A 12,706-nucleotide genomic window follows, 5' to 3' on the forward strand; every position below is an offset into this window, starting at 1 on the left:
GAGGGGTTGGGATGTCAGCAGGGGAGAGGGAGGGAGGAGAAAGGGATGCTCAGGGGTGGGGAGAACACATCTCACCAGCTGAGCATTACATGTAAGGGAGAGCCAGCAGTGGGACTCCCAGCAGGGCAGCCCAGGTGTTGGGTTTTTTAGCTTTTATCGAGATTGGGTAACTGAGAGGTGTTTGAAGAGATTTTATTCTATTATCAGTCTCGATGAAGGGTGAGACATAAGAGATGTAAAACTCAATGCCATTCTATCAGAAGCTAATTTCTTAGTTATTTCTTAGTTATAATACTTTATAAATGTTTTTCAGCCCATTAACTTTAACTATACAATGTTGCTATTACTTCTAACACCAATCACTTATATTTTTACTCCACATAATCTTACTCCAATCTTTCACAGATCTAATTTCTAAAATATTTTGTCTTTTTATAAAGACATTTTGAAACTTATTTCTAGTTCAATCTCTCCCTCAACAATGTCATCTCTATTCCATAGCCTTCCTAACTCAACACACCTTATCTCAGTATTTGCATGCAGATATATTTTGAAAATTCTTTACAAATCCATTTCTCACAACAGGGTGTGGGGCAGGGAAGAAGCTCCAGGACTCCTTGGCTCAGGCTCTCTGCTAGGAGCCTTCTCCCTGATCCACCTCTCCAGCTCAGAGGGGAGGGATGCTCACCCCAGCACACCCCAAACCCAGGGAGGGAGCGTACCCCCGAGCCCTTCCCCAGGACCCAGGGTTGGTACCTCGTGCACAGCAAGGAAGCAGGGCCAGGCAAGCCTAGAAAACAAATGGCCAGAGACACAATCACTTTGTGGCCAAGGACAAAACCCCCCAAGCCTCCATCAGGGAGGATCCACATCAGCAGGGATGTGTGAGCAGCGGGTGGAGGGGGCTCTCAAGCTGATTTTAGCTAGATGGGGGAAATCTGGCTAAAATTTCACCAGCAGCTCATGCTAGCAACAGCAGAGGGTTGGATACCATGAGGCCATCTGCTGTGAACCTGGCCATGCTGGAGGCTGGGTGAGTTCTGGAAATTTGTCATGTTTTTGGCCATATTTGGTTCTCCCCCTGGGCTGGGGAAGCCAGCTGAGACACTCACCTTGCAGCAGGCACAGAACTTCCAGCAGAGCAGGAGCAGCAGCCCCAGGAGCAGGATGAGGAAGATGAGCAGTGGGATGAGCCAGAGGAAGCTCGCAGGTGGGCACTCTGCAAGTGACAGCAGCAATGTCACCTCCAGGCATCAGCCCCGTGTGGGGTGTGCAGGGAGGGAGGGAGCAGGGAGGGGAAAGGCTGGAGCCCAGCTCTCTGAGGGATGCTGCAGCCCAGTTAACCTTGGCAATGCCTCACAATGAGAAATGCTGTTCAGGGAGGGCTATCACACCTCTGTCACACCCAGCCAGACCAAAGGGCTGCAGCACCTTGCAGCAATCCCTGCCCATGGCAGCAGGGGAAAGGCTCTGATCTGTAAAAGTCTCTCTGAGGTTGATTCGTTCCACCCCTTGCATGGGACAGACAGTGTCACCCACCCGTGGCACTCAGCAAGGTGGGCAGGGAGGTGCTGCCTGCAGCTGACCCTGCCCAGGGGCACAGCAAAGGGGCAAAGCAGGGGTTGGAGGCACTGTGGAGGTGGTCAGTCTGATCCAGATCCCAGGCTGGACATCCCCTGCTGGGCATCCCCACGCTGGACATGCCCTGCTCACCTTTATTCTTCTGCACACGGACAGTGGTGTTGGGGAGGACACTGGGGTCTCCCTCCAGCGTGTAGTGGTAGGTGCAGTCATCATCCTCATCCTGGAAGGAGCAGTACTCACCAGCCTCCTCTGTGGGGACAGGGGACATGGGTGTGAGGTCACCAGGGCCAGGAAAGCCTTGGGGAGCAGCCCTGAGCGCACAGCCACACGGAGCAGGGCATGCAGGACACACCACACATGGCTGTGCCCTGCTCTGCTTCTCACGGTACCTTTCTTCAGCTCCTCCACCATCTGGATCTGGAGGTGGCAGGAGCTGCAGTTCCCTTTCAGGTTGCCCGTCCCCCAGGTCTGGCAGCGGACACAGTCCCGGATGCTCTCACACACAGCCTGGAAGCCCTGGGCAGAGGGGGTGGGGTGGTCAGGGACACCCCCAGGAGTGGGGGAGGACACAGCCTCTGAAGGGCAGAGCTGGAGAGGCAGCTCCTTATCCCAGAGTCAGAGCAAGGTCCGGGTCAAAAAAAGACGTCACTGACAACAAGCAACTCATGAAGGATTTATAAGTCCAGTTGGCTCCAAAATCTCTTACACCAACAGCCTGCATTTGAGCAGCAATTAGATCTTCTCCAAGGGTTTCAGTGGCCTTTCCAAAACGTGATCAAGCCAGCTTTCTCCATCCTACTGTGGGATTAGCCCATGTTTGTCAATGGGGAAATTGAATGTGTTCAAGGCCAGTTTGGGTGGGGCCCTGAGCAACTCGATCCAGTGGAAGGTGTCCCCGCCCATGGCAGGAGAGGCAATGAGATAAACTTGAAGGTCCCTTCCAGTCCAAACCAGTCTGTGATTCAATGACATGAGGTTTTTCCCAGTCTTTAGGCAAATCAAAACAAGCCACAAGCTGAGCCTCAAACCAGGGTGCAGATAAACACAGACAGACTCTCAACAGCTGATGCTGGTGAACAGCAGGGCAAAGAAAGCCTGTGGCTGCAAAGCAGCTCCCAGGCCATACCTTTCTGGCCACAGGACAGGTGAGACAAACTCTTGCTCAAGATTTTGCTCCTAACTGAGATGTGCCTTCATCTCTGCTTTGCCTTTCTTCCCTGGAAGCTCTTTGTGGGAATAAATGATGAACGCAGAGGGACTCACCAGGGAGTAGCTGATTTCACAGGTGGAGCTGGTGTACAGCGAAGCCATGTCACAGATGCATCTGCCACACTCACACCTGCCGTGGTTATTGCAGATGCCCTGGGAGGGAAGAGGTGACAGCCTGAGAGTGGCACTGGGAGTCAGCAAGGCCCCTCAGTGCCCCAGAGATGCCAGCACAGGGGCAGCCCTGCCTGGGGAGGCGGGGCAGGACCTACCCCCCGGCTGTCGATGCAGGTGTCGTTGCTGGTGGGGCATTCACAGCCCGGGCCCTCCCAGCCGCTCTCGCACACGCAGGCGCCCCTGGAGCACCGGCCACGATCTGCGGGGAGAGCAGCGATTGCCGGGGCTCCAGGGCTGGGCCATTCCCCCAGCCCTGTCCGGGGCTGCCCCGCTTTCTTTGGGGTGCACAGGGACTGCAAAGGGGCTGCACAGCATCCTCCCTCTGCTTCTGCAAGCGCAGGGTCCCTGCAGACCATCACTGTGATATTTTCTGAAAAATCCCTTCGCCAGGATTACTTCTCCTGGGAAGCTGAGAAGCTTCAGCTTGTCCCTGTTTTGCTGCTTTGGAATGTGATTTGGAGATTGTTTACACAGTATGTGAATTGTTTTAATTTAATGGCCAATCATGGTCCAGCTGTGTCGAGGCTCTGAGGAGTCACGAGTTTTTATTATTCATTCTTGTTAAGCTTTCTGATGTGTCCTTTCTCTTTCTTTAGTAGAGTTTTAGCATAGCATTCTTTAATATAATATAATAAAATAATAAATCAGCCTTCTGAGAACATGGAGTCAGATTCCTCATCTCTCACCTCATCCTGGGGACCCTCACAACACCACACTGGTCACTCAACCCCCCCGTGCCAGTGCCACCGGTCCAGGACACCCTATCTGTGCCCCCAGGCCCAGCACATCCATCCATCCATCCATCCATCCCCAGCCCTCTGGGGGGGCTCTGGGGGGCTCTCACCGTTGCAGAGGAAGCCGGAGGTGCGCGGGCACTGCAGGACATCGAACTCGCAGAAGGCGCCGTCGAAGCGCAGGCTCTGTCCCTCGGAGTAGCACTGGCACTTGCCGCACAGGCACTCGCCTCTCCCCGAGCACGGCTCCGCGTCCCCGGGCCGGACGCAGCCCTCGTTGCTGGGGGAGGACGCTGGGGAGCAGTCGCACGTGTCCCCTCGCCTGGGGACAGAGATGGTGCTGAGAGAGGCAGGAGCAGAGCGCAGCACAGCAGATCCTGGGCAGGGTGCCCGCAGTGTGTCCCCGGCAGGGGGGGGCTCTGGACACGGTCCTTACCAGCCCGGGTGGCAGATGCACTGTCCGCACACAAAGTTCCCGTGGAAGCTACACTTGGGCGAGTCCAGCTCTTGTTGCTGGAAGTGAAGAGAGAAACGGCGTTGCTGAATGGGCCCAGCAGCCCCCAAGACCATTTCAGGAATCAGAAAGGCAGATGCAAAGACAAAGTTTTGCCCTGAAGAGCAAGCTCTACCATGGGACATCACATCGAGCTGGGAACAGGCAGTGATGGAGATCTTGGCCAGGCTGAGCATCACTGAGGGGTCGAGCAGGACCCGCATGCATCAGCCAACACATTCCCACCCTGGGCTGGCAGGAGGAGGACCCCTCTGTGCATGACCCCACCTGTTCACAGGGACACACGTCGCAGACCACAGCAGTTGACACCGTGAGGCTGTCGCTCAGGGACGTGGGTTTCACGTGGATGACTCCGTGCCGGTCCCTCTCGGGGAGGCTGCACACGTGCTGCCCTCCAACGTACTCCAGAGCCTTCACGTGCATGTGGAACTTGCTCTGAAGGAAGGGACACACTGCAGGGATGAGCCAGCTCTGCTGGACCACATCCCAGCTGGACACGGAGAGCTCATCCCCTCACAGGTTCCTTCCCTCTGCTGCCATCCGAGGACTTACCACTTTTCCACGGGTGATGTGGAAGGAGCCCGATTCTGTCTTTTCAAATTCTGGGGAGGTGAACTCTGTCTTCAGGGCTCTGGGGGTGAAGTCAGCCCGGATGTCCATCTTGGAGCGGATGCGCTGGGCACCAGAGCATAAACACAACGTTGATTTTCAGCAGTACCTGTGACCGCCCCATGGCCTGCTCCAGAGGGGCCACATCTGCCCTCTGCCTGCTCTCCTGCCCAGGAGGTGCCCAGCCCCTGCCCTCCCTGTGAGCCAGAGAGCACCGTTACCTCAAAGGCTGTGCGGAGCAACTCCACGATGTTGGAAGAGTCTTCCTGGAGCACCCCGATCTCAGAGATGGGGAAATACTTGTGCAGCTTCTGCAGAGAGACAGGAGCTCCCTGAGCCAAGGCCTTGAGAACCCTCCTCTATCACAGGAGTGGGCTCTGCTTTGAGACCTCCAAATGTCCCTTCCAACCTAAATTACTCTCCAGCTCTGTGCCTCCATTGCTTTACAAGAAGCAGAAACCAACACAAGGAGACCTCTGGAAGCCCGGATTCCTATATCCAGTAATACACCTTGAGACCCCCCACAACCTAGAGCAGCCCCCCAACACAGTGTGCCACCCTCCCAAATACCAAGGTGTTGGTTGAGCACTTGGGGACAAGCGATGGGAGAACACTTTCTCCTCAGAGCTGAGCTGAGACAGAGGCCCTGGAGGAAAGGCAATCCCTCGTGTCATCACTGCCGTGTTCTCCTCACCTCATAGTAGCTGTAGGAGTGGTTGGTGACAGCGAAGATGGGGATGATGTTGTGCTGGCCCAGGAGGCGCACGAGGGTGGGCACTGAAGGATAGTCCTGCTTGGTGTCGTACACGTAGGTGCCGTGGCTGTCCAGGTGGCACTGCTCGTCGTTCCTCGCCAGGATCCCTGCCAGGACGTTGGTACCATCAGCTTCATAGTGAAAGGCAGACTCGGTGGAGAACACGAGCAGGTGAGTGCTGTCCTTTCTCCAGCCAATCTTATCCTGCAGCCAGGGAAGGGGAGAAGGAACCTTTATCTCTGTGCTTCCCAAACCCCTGCACAGCACTTGCAGCCCTTGGCAAGCCAGCACTGACAGGAGCTGGAATACCCAAGGGACAAGGCACCACCTGCACCTGGCAGCCATCACAACCAGCCACGTGTCCCCAGGAATCCCAGCACCGACCCACACCCCAAAGCACGGGGTGTCTCCCACCCAGCAGCTCAGTGCCAGGCACATGTGTGTACAGGGGGCAAGCCCACACCTCCCTGGACGTGTCTGGAGCCGTGCTCATCCCTCAGCCAAGCAGCCAAGCCCAAGTGGGCTCTTTTCCAGGGAGCAGAGTTTCATCACCGCAGGCGTGGAGGGGGACAGAGCAAAGAGCACACACAGGGCTCCCAGCAAGGAGACAAACAGCAGGACACATATTCTAAGGCTTAGGGAAAATTGGGAATGCAAAACAGCTTGGCACTGGGAGCATGTGGCTGGGAGGGCAAGAACCAACTGTAGCTGAGCCAGGGCTCCTTGGCTGCCCTGTCAGGTGCCCGGTGCACAACTCTTCTGCTCATCAGTGGGCATCAGGAAGAGCCACTCTGTTCTAGTGTGTTTTTATACTTTGTAATACTTTGAAGTAGTTTTGTTTTGTATCCCCGTATTTTTCCCAAATGGTTTATCCCAGACTGTACCCCCTTCCTTTACCTGTGTAATCTCTCTCCCTGGATGAGATCATCCCCAAACCTCCACCCTGGCTCTCTGTCAATCACTCAGCATCCCATCCCTCCCATCTAGAAGCTTTGATCCAGGATGTCGAGTGCTTAGCCAGAGGCCAGGGGTCAGGCCCCCAAGCCTTGCCCCATACTCTGTCCTAAATGTCTATCCCCCACTACCCATCCCTTAGGGTCACTCATTGGTTAGTAAAATGTTATCTACTTTTGGTTTCCACCTCCCTTTAAATGTAACCTTGGCATATCTCCCGGGGTTCTCAGCAGGAGCCCCCTAAGGTGCAGGAGCTCCCCAGAGCCCCTGAATAAAACCTTGGATTAACCCCTGCTAAGAGTCGGCCCTTTATCTTCTACTGATGTCTCTGGTGTCTCTTCTGCTGCAAAGGTGACCAGCCCAGGTGCCCTCAGTACCCTTGGGGCACGAGCTGAGGGTTCCTGAGAGGCTCACAGAGGGACAGAGACACCACTCCTTAAAAACACAGCCCTGGCCACCCTCACCTTGCACACAGCTGTCTGCAGGATGGCATCGAAGCCGCCCTCGGGGGCATCCAGGTTGCCGGAGATGCGCTCCTTGCGCAGCTCCTGGCTGAAGTGGTTGATGTTGCTGGTCAGGCGGATGACGTTCTTGAAGGAGAACGGGGAGTCGGCGTTGTGCCAGGGCTCACGCAGCCTGGGACAGATGGAACCAGGGATCTCGTGTGGGCCAGGAGCCAAGGGATGCCGGGGTGCAAGGAGAGGAAATGTGGGGAGAATCCCTCAAGGGAAGTCATGGAGCTGAGCAGCTCAGCCACCAGCACAGAGAGGGAGAAGGGATGAGGGCAGAGATAGAGGAGAAGACAAGATGAGTTGGTTGTGGCAGAACAGGGAAGGTGTGAAAGCAGAGGATGACACTGCTGGCATTGTCACAGTGCTACAGCAAGCCCTGAGGGATGGGGAGACCAGGGAGGACACCAGCAGTGAAAGTAGGGAGATGGATGGAGGCTCTTGCACTGCTCACTGAAAGCCACAGAGAACCAGACGGCACCTTCCACTCCCTCTACTCCCACCTCAGGGACCCATGGGGCTCACTCACTTTTCAGGTCTCATGTCTGTCTGAGGGGATGAGACTTTGTCCACAAACTTGCCGAATCCAATGGTGTAATTGGAAGTCAGGGCTTGCAGGAAGTCCGCTGGGAGGAGGGGAAAGGAAGGGGGACACACATAAATAAAGAGATGCCTGTGAGCTCCCTGCTCCAGGGAAAGAAGTCATTTTGTGGGCATCTTCTCTGCTGGTGGGTTCTTTGATAAGATTCCTAAACTGTCATCTTTTATAGGGCAGAAACCTACACCCCCTTTGGAGCCCCAAAACTGGAGCTCCTGCTATAGCTTCCAGCAGGTTCAGGATGCCAGAGGCCCTGCACAGACCAGTTCTGAGGGGCACCAGCTGGGCTGGAAGGGGAGAGCATGTGAGGATCCCTGCAGGACCAGAGGGACATCCCCACACAGGACTGCAGAGAGATAATGAGAAGCTCTAATTAAAACAGACCCCTCTCGGGCCATTGCCAGCTGCATCCCCCTCTCTGGTGCTGGCAGAGGACTCGCAGCCACAGGCAGGAACGAGCTGCCTGCCTTCATCAGCACAGAGCAGGCTCCCCTCTTCTCCCAGCTCTGCCCTCACCTAGGTTATGCCCCATGCTTTTGAGGTTGTCCAGATCATCAGACATGGAGTAGGAGAAGTCCATGAGGATGTAGAGATCCACAGGGCTCTCCTTGGGCTGGAAGACATCCATGTAGAAGCTCATCTCCTCGCCAGCCCGCAGCCGCATGTACATGGCCTGGGGGGACACCTGGGTCCTCTGCAGGGACATGTTGATGCTGGAATTCTGTGAAGGAGAGTGACATGGAGGGGATGGACTCCATCTCCAGCATGAGTGCAATGAGGAGGAGGCAAGGAGCAGGGAGATGTGTGGGAAGTACAAAGGCAGGGATGAGCACGTCCCCCTTCCTCATGTACTGTCCAACAGCCTCCCCCACAGCTACTCGTGTCCAGCCAGGCACCTTCTCCAGAGGGATGTGAGCACTTTGCTTACATCTGCTGTGTCTGCAAAGGCAGCCCAGCCTGGACCAGGGCCAGCGACCCACAGGTCCACCAGCTGGCCAAGGCATTGCTTTTGAGTAGATCCTACATAAATAGCGATCTAGGCTTTGTGTTCTGCCTGCTGAGGAGCCTAGAGAAGGCTGAAGGAGCCCTCAGGAGAGGCTGAGCACGGGTTGTGTGTCCCCAGCACGCACCTTCAGTGTCCTCATCTCTCCCTGGGTGTACACGATGCTGGCCTCCCCGCAGCCGGAGCGCAGCAGGTTCTCCCGCAGGTCACAGCGCGGCTCCTCGAAGCTCTGCCAGGGAGCAAGAGCAGCATCAGAGACACAGAAACCACCAGATCCACTGGGAAAGGGGGAAACACACAGGGCAGGAAGCAGGGTCTTGTGCCTAGAGCATTATGAGCCTTCGAGAGCAGGAGAGGGGCAGAGAGATGGGTTCTGTGAGAGATGTTCTCACACAGAACCACCAGCTGAAGTGTGACTACCAGTGAGTCACTGGATTGTGTGAGATAAATCTCTCCCTCCATCCCTTGCACACACTGTTTCTGGTGCACTGTCATTTTCTGATAAACTCCTGTATTACTGCAATTCTGCCCTGGACGGCGCTCCCTCCCTCCCTCCCACCCCATGTTCCACACCAGAAGGAAATCCACATTGCAGCCTTTCCCATCCAGAAGAGAAGCTGGATCCAGCAGCTGCCCCTGCTCTTGTGTCCCTGTCCCACTGAGGGCGGTGGGATCCCTTCCTCAGCAGGGTGGGAAGAGGAGCCCCAGGCTGCCCTGCAAGGTCTCACCTCATCAGTGCAGAAGGAGCAGTCCTTGTCCACCCGGATGCACTCGGTGCAGCTCTTTGCCCGGGACAGCACACAGCGGTTGTCTGCCAGGAAAGATCAGGGCATCAGGGATGGGGAGAACAAAGGGAGCTGTGGGAGAAAGGCTGATCCCATGGAAAAATGAAGGTTTTGCCTGGTTAGTGGAAACTGGCTGCAAAACAGCAGTGGGGTAGCATGGGAGGGTTCCCAAAACTGGGGAGATGGAAAACAGCAGGAAAAACCCACAGCAGGTGCTCTCCACATGAAGACTGGTGTTTCTGGAGGCAGGACAGGTGCACACAGTCCCCAAGGGGAGGTGGCAGACAGGGCTGCCATGGCTCCACTCACTTTTGCTCCATTGGCAGACACTGGTCGTGCAGAGCAGGGACAGGAGGAGCAGCCTGGCACACGCCCGTAGCAGCACATTCATCCTCTTCCTCCTGAAATAAAGGGATTGCTGCATTGCAGAGAGCCAAGAAGTGGAAATGGACCTGGATATGGCCAGGGCAGCACCCACAGAGCCCCTTACCAGCCTTGCCAGGGTGGGACAGCCCTCACATCCTGGGCTGGAAACAATTGCTGAGTCTGCAGGGCAGGGCACAAAAGCAAAACCAAGGATGGTTTGTGCTCTGCTCAGGCAACTGCAAAAGGCTCAAAATTCCCAGCAATGCCACCCCTGTGCCTGGAGTTGGGGTGTCCAGCTTGACATCAAGGTTGCTGCAGGCAGCTGGAGCACAGGAGGTCCCAGACAGAGCCCAGCACCATCCACACATGTGAGCACTGACCAGGCCAAGACATTGCTTTTCCTGGCAGGTTAGAGAAACAAAACAAAAAGAAAGAAAACAAAACAAAACAAAAAAACCCCAAAAACAACAACACCACCGAAAAAAAAACCAAAAAAAAAAAAAGGGAAAACAAAGTGACTGTCCACATCTCTCCCCAAAAGAAACACTGACCCCTCCCTTCAGCTATTTCCTATCACACTAAGAGTTTCCAGGATGGTCAAGCTAACAATAAAGAGAGGGTGAGGTCTTGGGAAATGCCAGGCTTGGAGCTTTGGAGTCATTGAATGAATCTGTGGTTTTGAGAGCCTGGCAGATCCCCTTTGTCCTGTCCAGGGCAGCAGAACCCCTTGATGGACGCAGAGGTCAAATCCTAAACAGAGTGAACCATTCTCCCTGCACCACACATGACTGAGAAAACTCAGTGCCATCCAGAAGTCAGCATTTGGATGTGGTAAACAGAAGGCACAAAGCTGGAACTCGAGTTCTGCAGCTGCTGTGCCAGAGGCTCGTCCTCACAGCCAGCAGGGCAAGTGAGAGCAGTCAAAGAAAAATCATCAGTGTAAAGATATCGTTAAAGCATCTCCTTCCTGGCAGATGCAATTGTGAAATATGAAATGTGAATGAATTGTCTTATAGCTTCTTGCTGTGTCAGCCCTGACTCTAAAATGAAAAGAATGTGAAAACCACTTAAAACAGGGCAAGGAAACAGGAAAAGTTGTTGCGTGCAGTAACGATGCCCAAGTTCCCCGAGGGACATCCAGCACACAGAGCAGTCACGGGGAGACTCAGCCACTCACAGCCTCCCTGGGCTGCAGGGAAACCCCTGGAAAAACCCAGCCTTGTCTCAGCAGCACCAGATCACACCTGGCCTCTGCAGCCAGGTGAACACATTGAATGCAGCAATTGTTGTGACACAGGGCTCAACCAAGGCAGCATCGACAGCACAGGAGCTCACTCCTGGTGGCTGCACTTGGCTCCATGTGAGAGCCACTGGGTGCACAGCAGCAACTGGCAGGACACTGGTTCATCCTGTCAGCTGTGCCCAGAGGGATTTACCACAGCCATCAATGCCCAGTGGCTAAAAGTGAAACACGGGGGCCTCAGGGCAGCGTCTCTGCAGGGAAACCCCGGGAAGCTTTGGGGTGGGAACCCCAGGGAGCTTTGCTGTTCCTCAGGACCTGTGGCCAATGTGCTGTTTTGCCAATGAGCTGCTTTTCTTATGGGTAAAGGTACCAGCTGAGCAAGGGAACTCCTCTGCTTCCCTCCCTGCCCCACTGACAGCCAGGCCATGTCCTCAGTTGGGCCCTTTGCAGGTTTGGGGGGTCCCTGTCCCCACAAGTCCCATTGCAGTGCTGGCTCTGAGGCCAGCATTGCTCGCCCAGGACATGCCTGTGGCCTCCTTCAGGGACAGTCCTCACACCAGCACTCACTGGCAAATATTGTGTCCCTTGCTACTGACACAGGCAGATTGTGAAGCCAGGAAAAGCCTTTTTTCCCTTTGCTCTGCCCCAGCCCAGGAGAGTGCTATGGAGATGTGGGGAGGTGCCAGGTAGAGGTGGGATGAAAGGGTAGGGAAGGAATCCTCAGAGTCCATGGAAGGAAAACACAGTTGAAAACATCACCTGAGCACTCAGCAAATCCCATCTCCCACCATGGCAGGGGCCACAAGGAAAGGATTGAGTATGGAACCAGACTGCTCAGCTCACAAGGACCTAATGCCTCTTCCCTTAATCACCAGTTAGGAAAAAGTCACCAAGGAACGGATGGACACACCCTGGGCCTCAGGCTCATAAATTGCCATCACGTCTTTTCAAGTGCTGAGATAAAAGGCCATAAAATCCTGCTCAATATCAATGTTCTGTTGCCCTGTGAGCCACCAACCTTCAAGGATTTTGCTGGGCAGATGCCAGCCTGCTGGGTGCTGGTGGCACGGAGCATGGCCACTGAGGAATGCAGCTGCAATATTCCTGCAAAAATATGGGAGTGGCCACCCCTTGCTTTCAGAAGTGTCCTCTGGAAGGGAAAATGCCACTTCCACTTCAGGAAAGCTGCAGGATTTGGTTGGGTTTTCATGACAACAACAACAACAACAAAAAATAAATCTGTTCAGTTGTTCAAAAACAAGGAGAAAGAGCAGCTCCTGGCTGCACATAAACTTCCTACCATTTCCCAGACTTGCTCCAGCATTTCCTCCTGGTCTCCTCTTGCTCCCCCAGCCTTTGCCCTGCCCCTCAGCACAGCCAACAAACCTGCTCCAGGAATCTGCCAAGAACCCCTGAGTCTGGAGAAGCTGGGGCTAGGTACCTCATCCCCAAAAATCCAGTCAATGCTCCAAACAAACCACTGGTGCAATGGGACAGAGGACAGGGTTGGAATGGCAGATGGAAGAGCAAGGAGCAGGTTGTGATGAGCCACAGAGCAACAGCAGGAGCCTGGTCCCAGCTGCCATATGGGGGACACCCGGCAGGTTGGGACACGGGAGTGGGAAAGTGAGGGAGATGCTAAGCAAGGAGTTCCCAAGCACAGCCTTTCC

The 12,706-nt window shown here is 54.9% G+C and overlaps 1 protein-coding gene across 1 annotated transcript in view; it reads right to left on the bottom strand.

Moving 5' to 3' along the window:
• The window catches only part of ITGB4 (integrin subunit beta 4), a 30,976-nt gene that overhangs the window by 16,816 nt on the left and 1,454 nt on the right, over positions 1–12,706 (bottom strand). Inside the window, exons 2-19 of the mRNA XM_066565697.1 lie at positions 9,737–9,828; positions 9,371–9,453; positions 8,770–8,871; positions 8,156–8,360; positions 7,571–7,667; positions 6,997–7,168; positions 5,519–5,782; positions 5,046–5,135; positions 4,768–4,890; positions 4,483–4,650; positions 4,138–4,214; positions 3,812–4,023; positions 3,063–3,166; positions 2,848–2,946; positions 1,974–2,100; positions 1,714–1,833; positions 1,113–1,219; positions 757–790 (exon numbers count right to left, since the gene is read on the bottom strand). Coding sequence (XP_066421794.1) covers positions 757–790; positions 1,113–1,219; positions 1,714–1,833; positions 1,974–2,100; positions 2,848–2,946; positions 3,063–3,166; positions 3,812–4,023; positions 4,138–4,214; positions 4,483–4,650; positions 4,768–4,890; positions 5,046–5,135; positions 5,519–5,782; positions 6,997–7,168; positions 7,571–7,667; positions 8,156–8,360; positions 8,770–8,871; positions 9,371–9,453; positions 9,737–9,828 — 2,276 coding nt within the window. The remainder of the gene's footprint in view (positions 1–756; positions 791–1,112; positions 1,220–1,713; positions 1,834–1,973; positions 2,101–2,847; positions 2,947–3,062; positions 3,167–3,811; positions 4,024–4,137; positions 4,215–4,482; positions 4,651–4,767; positions 4,891–5,045; positions 5,136–5,518; positions 5,783–6,996; positions 7,169–7,570; positions 7,668–8,155; positions 8,361–8,769; positions 8,872–9,370; positions 9,454–9,736; positions 9,829–12,706) is intronic.

The sequence above is a fragment of the Molothrus aeneus genome, chromosome 25, assembly GCF_037042795.1.
Source record: "Molothrus aeneus isolate 106 chromosome 25, BPBGC_Maene_1.0, whole genome shotgun sequence".
Lineage (NCBI taxonomy): Eukaryota > Metazoa > Chordata > Aves > Passeriformes > Icteridae > Molothrus > Molothrus aeneus.